Raw genomic sequence first — 7500 nt, forward strand, 5'->3', positions numbered from 1 at the left:
TTCTACATTAACCATTCTCCTGGTTAGTAGTTCTACATTAACCATTATCCTGGTTAGTAGGTCTACATTAACCATTCTCCTGGTTAGTAGTTCTACATTAACCATTCTAGTAGTTCTACATTAACCATTCTCCTGACTAGTAGTTCTACATTAACCATTCTCCTGGTTAGTAGTTCTACATTAACCATTCTAGTAGTTCTATATTAACCATTCTCCTGACTAGTAGTTCTACATTAACCATTCTCCTGGCTAGTAGTTCTACATTAACCATTCTCCTGGTTAGTAGGTCTACATTAACCATTCTCCTGGTTAGTAGTTCTACATTAACCATTCTAGTAGTTCTACATTAACCATTCTCCTGACTAGTAGTTCTACATTAACCATTCTCCTGGTTAGTAGTTCTACATTAACCATTCTAGTAGTTCTACATTAACCATTCTCCTGACTAGTAGTTCTACATTAACCATTCTCCTGGCTAGTAGTTCTACATTAACCATTCTCCTGACTAGTAGTTCTACATTAACCATTCTCCTGGCTAGTAGTTCTACATTAACCATTCTCCTGACTAGTAGTTCTACATTAACCATTCTCCTGACTAGTAGTTCTACATTAACCATTCTCCTGACTAGTAGTTCTACATTAACCATTCTAGTAGTTATATATTAACCATTCTAGTAGTTCTACATTAACCATTCTCCTGACTAGTAGTTCTACATTAACCATTCTCCTGCCTAGTAGTTCTACATTAACAATTCTCCTGGCTAGTAGTTCTACATTAACCATTCTCCTGGCTAGTAGTTCTACATTAACCATTCTCCAGGCTAGTAGTTCTAGATTAACCATTCTCCTGACTAGTAGTTCTACATTAACCATTCTCCTGGTTAGTAGTTCTACATTAACCATTCTAGTAGTTCTACATTAACCATTCTCCTGGCTAGTAGTTCTACATTAACCATTCTCCTGACTAGTAGTTCTACATTAACCATTCTCCTGGTTAATAGTTCTACATTAACCATTCTAGTAGTTCTACATTAACCATTCTCCTGGCTAGTAGTTCTACATTAACCATTCTCCTGGCTAGTAGTTCTACATTAACCATTCTCCAGGCTAGTAGTTCTAGATTAACCATTCTCCTGACTAGTAGTTCTACATTAACCATTCTCCTGGTTAGTAGTTCTACATTAACCATTCTAGTAGTTCTACATTAACCATTCTCCTGGCTAGTAGTTCTACATTAACCATTCTCCTGACTAGTAGTTCTACATTAACCATTCTCCTGGTTAATAGTTCTACATTAACCATTCTAGTAGTTCTACATTAACCATTCTCCTGGCTAGTAGTTCTACATTAACCATTCTCCTGACTAGTAGTTCTACATTAACCATTATCCTGCTTAGTAGTTCTACATTAACCATTCTAGTAGTTCTACATTAACCATTCTCCTGGCTAGTAGTTCTACATTAACCATTCTCCTGACTAGTAGTTCTACATTAACCATTCTCCTGCTTAGTAGTTCTACATTAACCATTATCCTGGTGATCCAACTGGTCCTTATGGATGATACTGACAGGCCCGTCTTACCATGAACCATTTTCATTGGTAACTGATGAAGAACAATAGTATGGATGTGTGTCATGTTTTAAATACAACCTGTCTGAATCACCATGGGTATTAATATCCCATGGTCCAATAAAACATGACCTGTCTGTCTCCAACACACAGCATCCATCAAAACAAGGCATTCAATGTCACTGCACCGGTGGCGATCCATATTAACGCCACACAGCCAGCAGTTACCGTCTCAACCACACACAGTAACACACAGGAGGACCAGGTCACCACACACAGTAACACACAGGAGGACCAGGTCACCACACAGCCAGCAGTTACCGTCTCAACCACACACAGTAACACACAGGAGGACCAGGTCACCACACACAGTAACACACAGGAGGACCAGGTCACCACACACAGTAACACACAGGAGGACCAGGTCACCACACGGCCAGCAGTTACCGTCTCAACCACACACAGTAACACACAGGAGGACCAGGTCACCACACAGTAACACACAGGAGGACCAGGTCACCACACACAGTAACACACAGGAGGACCAGGTCACCACACAGCCAGCAGATACCGTCTCAACCACACACAGTAACACACAGGAGGACCAGGTCACCACACACAGTAACACACAGGAGGACCAGGTCACCACACGGCCAGCAGTTACCGTCTCAACCACACACAGTAACACACAGGAGGACCAGGTCACCACACACAGTAACACACAGGAGGACCAGGTCACCACACACAGTAACACACAGGAGGACCAGGTCACCACACAGCCAGCAGTTACCGTCTCAACCACACACAGTAACACACAGGAGGACCAGGTCACCACACACAGTAACACACAGGAGGACCAGGTCACCACACAGCCAGCAGTTACCGTCTCAACCACACACAGTAACACACAGGAGGACCAGGTCACCACACACAGTAACACACAGGAGGACAAGGTCACCACACAGCCAGCAGTTACCGTCTCAACCACACACAGTAACACACAGGAGGACCAGGTCACCACACACAGTAACACACAGGAGGACCAGGTCACCACACAGCCAGCAGTTACCGTCTCAACCACACACAGTAACACACAGGAGGACCAGGTCACCACACACAGTAACACACAGGAGGACCAGGTCACCACACAGCCAGCAGTTACCGTCTCAACCACACACAGTAACACACAGGAGGACCAGGTCACCACACACAGTAACACACAGGAGGACCAGGTCACCACACAGCCAGCAGTTACCGTCTCAACCACACACAGTAACACACAGGAGGACCAGGTCACCACACAGCCAGCAGTTACCATCTCAACCACACACAGTAACACACAGGAGGACCAGGTCACCACACAGCCAGCAGGAGGACCAGGTCGCCACACAGCCAGCAGTTACCATCTCAACCACACACAGTAACACACAGGAGGACCAGGTCACCACACAGCCAGCAGGAGGACCAGGTCACCACACAGCCAGCAGGAGGACCAGGTCACCACATAGCCAGCAGGAGGACCAGGTCACCACACAGTCAGCAGGAGGACCAGGTCACCACACAGCCAGCAGTTACCATCTCAACCACACACAGTAACACACAGGAGGACCAGGTCACCACACAGCCAGCGGTTACCATCTCAACCACACACAGTAACACACAGGAGGACCAGGTCACCACACAGCCAGCGGTTACCATCTCAACCACACACAGTAACACACAGGAGGACCAGGTCACCACACAGCCAGCAGTTACCATCTCAACCACACACAGTAACACACAGGAGGACCAGGTCACCACACACAGTAACACACAGGAGGACCAGGTCACCGCACAGCCAGCAGTTACCATCTCAACCACACACAGTAACACACAGGAGGACCAGGTCACTACACAGCCAGCGGTTACCATCTCAACCACATATAGTAACACACAGGAGGACCAGGTCACCACACAGCCAGCGGTTACCATCTCAACCACACACAGTAACACACAGGAGGACCAGGTCACCACACAGCCAGCGGTTACCATCTCAACCACATACAGTAACACACAGGAGGACCAGGTCACCACACAGCCAGCGGTTACCATCTCAACCACACACAGTAACACACAGGAGGACCAGGTCACCACACACAGTAACCCACAGGAGGACCAGGTCACCGCACAGCCAGCAGTTACCATCTCAACCACACACAGTAACACACAGGAGGACCAGGTCACCACACATTATAAAATGTAATTAGGCAAGTCAGATAAGAACAAATTCTTATTTACAATGACGGCCTACCCGGCCAAACCTGGGCCAATTGTGCGCCACCCTATGAGACTCCCAATCACGGCCAGATGTGATGCAGCCTGGATTCGAACCATTGACTACAGTGACGCCTCTAGCACGCCTCTATCTGAGATGCAGTGCCTTAGACCCCTGCGCCACTCGGGAGCCCCCAACCCCCACACACACACACACATACACACACACACACACAGCCACCTGGCACCTACAGTCAAACAGAGCGTAATAACCATAGCAACATGACATAAGAACCTGTGTCAGGTCAGGTGTGACTTACCAGGTTTGAGTTGGTGGCGTTGGAGTCGTCCTCTGGGAAGGGGATGTAGACAGCTAAGGCCACGCAGTTCGCAAATATAGTCATCAAAATGATAATTTCAAACGGTCTGGAAGAGCTGGAGTTAAGGAAGGAAGCTGGAGATCAGATGACAGAGAAAGAATGCATCCCAAATGGCACCCTATTCCCTACATAGTACCCTACTATTCCCTATATAGTACCCTACTATTCCCTACATAGTACCCTACTATTCCCTATATAGTACCCTACTATTCCCTATATAGTACCCTACTATTCCCTACATAGTACCCTACTATTCCCTATATAGTACCCTACTATTCCCTATATAGTACCCTACTATTCCCTACATAGTACCCTACTATTCCCTATATAGTACCCTACTATTCCCTATATAGTACCCTACTATTCCCTACATAGTACCCTACTATTCCCTATATAGTACCCTACTATTCCCTATATAGTACCCTACTATTCCCTATATAGTACCCTACTATTCCCTATATAGTACCATACTATTCCCTATATAGTACCCTACTATTCCCTATATAGTACCATACTATTCCCTACATAGTACCCTACTATTCCCTATATAGTGCCATACTATTCCCTATATAGTACCCTACTATTCCCTATATAGTACCATACTATTCCCTATATAGTACCCTACTATTCCCTATATAGTGCCATACTATTCCCTATATAGTACCCTACTATTCCCTACATAGTGCCATACTATTCCCTATATAGTACCGTACTATTCCCTATATAGTACCCTACTATTCCCTATATAGTACCATACTATTCCCTATATAGTACCATACTATTCCCTATATAGTACCCTACTATTCCCTACATAGTACCCTACTATTCCCTATATAGTACCCTACTATTCCCTATATAGTACCCTACTATTCCCTATATAGTACCCTACTATTCCCTATATAGTACCCTACTATTCCCTATATAGTACCCTACTATTCCCTATATAGTACCATACTATTCCCTATATAGTACCATACTATTCCCTATATAGTACCATACTATTCCCTACATAGTACCCTACTATTCCTACTATTCCCTATATAGTACCCTACTATTCCCTATATAGTACCATACTATTCCCTATATAGTACCCTACTATTACCCTATATAGTACCATACTATTCCCTATATAGTACCATACTATTCCCTATATAGTACCCTACTATTCCCTATATAGTACCCTACTATTCCCTATATAGTACCATACTATTCCCTATATAGTACCCTACTATTCCCTATATAGTACCCTACTATTCCCTATATAGTACCCTACTATTCCCTATATAGTACCATACTATTCCCTATATAGTACCCTACTATTCCCTATATAGTACCATACTATTCCTATATAGTACCCTACTATTCCCTATATAGTACCATACTATTCCCTACATAGTACCCTACTATTCCCTATATAGTACCATACTATTCCCTACATAGTACCATACTATTCCCTATATAGTGCCCTACTATTCCCTATATAGTACCATACTATTCCCTATATAGTACCCTACTATTCCCTATATAGTACCATACTATTCCCTATATAGTACCATACTATTCCCTATATAGTACCATACTATTCCCTATATAGTACCATACTATTCCCTATATAGTACCATACTATTCCCTATATAGTGCCATACTATTCCCTATATAGTGCCCTACTACTCCCTATATAGTGCCCTACTTTTGGAAGACAAGAGAACAGACGGAGAACATTGAGTGACAATAACTAAAATACATAAAGACCTGTCAGTCACGTTTTAACATCAGTGACACGTAAACACGACCTTCTGACCTCTTAAAGGAGTGTGTGTTCGAGGTGTGTGTGTGTGTCCCACTGTGTCTCTCTGGGCTTGTCCTAATATGGAGGTTGTTATATGGGCCAGTCGCGTGGACGACAGAAAACAGAGGGGAGGGAGAACCAAGAGGGAACCAAGAGAAACAGATTAGTATTTTATTTGGGACGGTGCTTGAGAAGGAACCTCTAGTTTTGATATCTCTCTCTCTCTCAATCTCTCTCTCTTTCCATCTTTATCTCTGCTTTTCCACTTGAAAAAGGGAGAAGGGAGGATGTGAGTGTCTGTGCAGAGCTGAAAGAGGAGAGAAACCTGGCTTCCATCACCACAATTACCCACCACCATCACCCCTCCTCCCTGTACTCCCTCCCTCCCTCTACGTCCCTCCCCACCTCCTTCTCCACTACTGTTCTCCCTCCCTCTCTCTACGTCCCTCCTCACCTCCTCCTCCACTACTGTCCTACCTCCCTGCCTGTCATCCTCTCTCTCTCTACCTACTCTCCCCTTCCTCCCCTGTCCTCCCTCCCTCCCTCTACGTCCCTCTCCCCTCCTCCTCCTCCTCCACTACTGTCCTACCTCCCTCTACGTCCATTTCCCCTCTTCCTCCTCCCTGTCCTACCTCCCTGACTGTCATCCTCTCTCTCTCTCTCTCTCTCTCTCTCTCTCTCTCTCTCTCTCTCTCTCTCTCTCTCTCTCTCTCTCTCTCTCTCTCTCTCTCTCTACCTACTCTCCCCCTCCTCCCCTGTACTCCCCCTCCTCCCTCTATGTCCCTCCCCACCTCCTCCTCCACTACTGTCCTCCCTCCCTCTACGTCCATCTCCCCTCCTCCTCCTCCCCTGTCCTCCCTCCCTCCCTCTACGTCCCTCCCCACCTCCTGCTCCACTACTGTCCTCCCTCCCTCCCTCTACGTCCATCTCCCCTCCTCCTCCTCCACTACTGTCCTACCTCCCTGCCTGTCATCCTCTCTCCCTCTCTACCCCTCCTCCCCTCTCCTCCCTCTCTACCTTCCCCCCTCCACCCCTCTTTTCCTCCCTCCCTAAGCTGTCCCGGCCAGGTCAGAACTACAATGTCCCACACGGCACCCTATTCCCTACATAGAGCCCATATGGGCGGGGCTGTAGTCGGAAGTAGTGCATTACCTATGTCTGTCCTGGCCAGAAGGACGTAGTTTCAGTTTGTCTGGCCTGGCCAGGCCAGGAGGACGTCAGTGTCAGTTTGTCTGTCTTGGCCAGGCCAGGAGGACGTAGTGTCAGTTTGTCTGGCCTGGTCAGGAGGACGTAGTGTCAGTTTGTCTGGCCTGGCCAAGAGGACGTAGTGTCAGTTTGTCTGGCCTGGTCAGGAGGACGTAGTGTCAGTTTGTCTGGCCTGGCCAAGAGGACGTAGTGTCAGTTTGTCTGGCCTGGTCAGGAGGACGTAGTGTCAGTTTGTCTGGCCTGGTCAGGAGGACGTAGTGTCAGTTTGTCTGGCCTGGCCAAGAGGACGTAGTGTCAGTTTGT

General features: G+C 46.3%; 2 protein-coding genes across 2 annotated transcripts in view; both read right to left on the bottom strand.

Moving 5' to 3' along the window:
- Positions 1–1591, bottom strand: part of LOC123995861 (spermidine/spermine N(1)-acetyltransferase-like protein 1) — an 18931-nt gene extending 17340 nt beyond the window's left edge. The window contains exon 1 of the mRNA XM_046299541.1: positions 1582–1591. Within this exon, the coding sequence (XP_046155497.1) occupies positions 1582–1591 (10 nt within the window). The remainder of the gene's footprint in view (positions 1–1581) is intronic.
- A 2409-nt stretch (positions 1592–4000) lies between these two features.
- The window catches only part of LOC123994355 (voltage-dependent L-type calcium channel subunit alpha-1C-like), a 39722-nt gene continuing 36222 nt past the window's right edge, over positions 4001–7500 (bottom strand). The window contains exon 2 of the mRNA XM_046296862.1: positions 4001–4248. Coding sequence (XP_046152818.1) covers positions 4128–4248 — 121 coding nt within the window. The 3' untranslated portion in view covers positions 4001–4127. The remainder of the gene's footprint in view (positions 4249–7500) is intronic.

The sequence above is a fragment of the Oncorhynchus gorbuscha genome, linkage group LG14 (genome assembly GCF_021184085.1).
Source record: "Oncorhynchus gorbuscha isolate QuinsamMale2020 ecotype Even-year linkage group LG14, OgorEven_v1.0, whole genome shotgun sequence".
In the NCBI taxonomy this organism is placed as follows: Eukaryota; Metazoa; Chordata; class Actinopteri; order Salmoniformes; family Salmonidae; genus Oncorhynchus; species Oncorhynchus gorbuscha.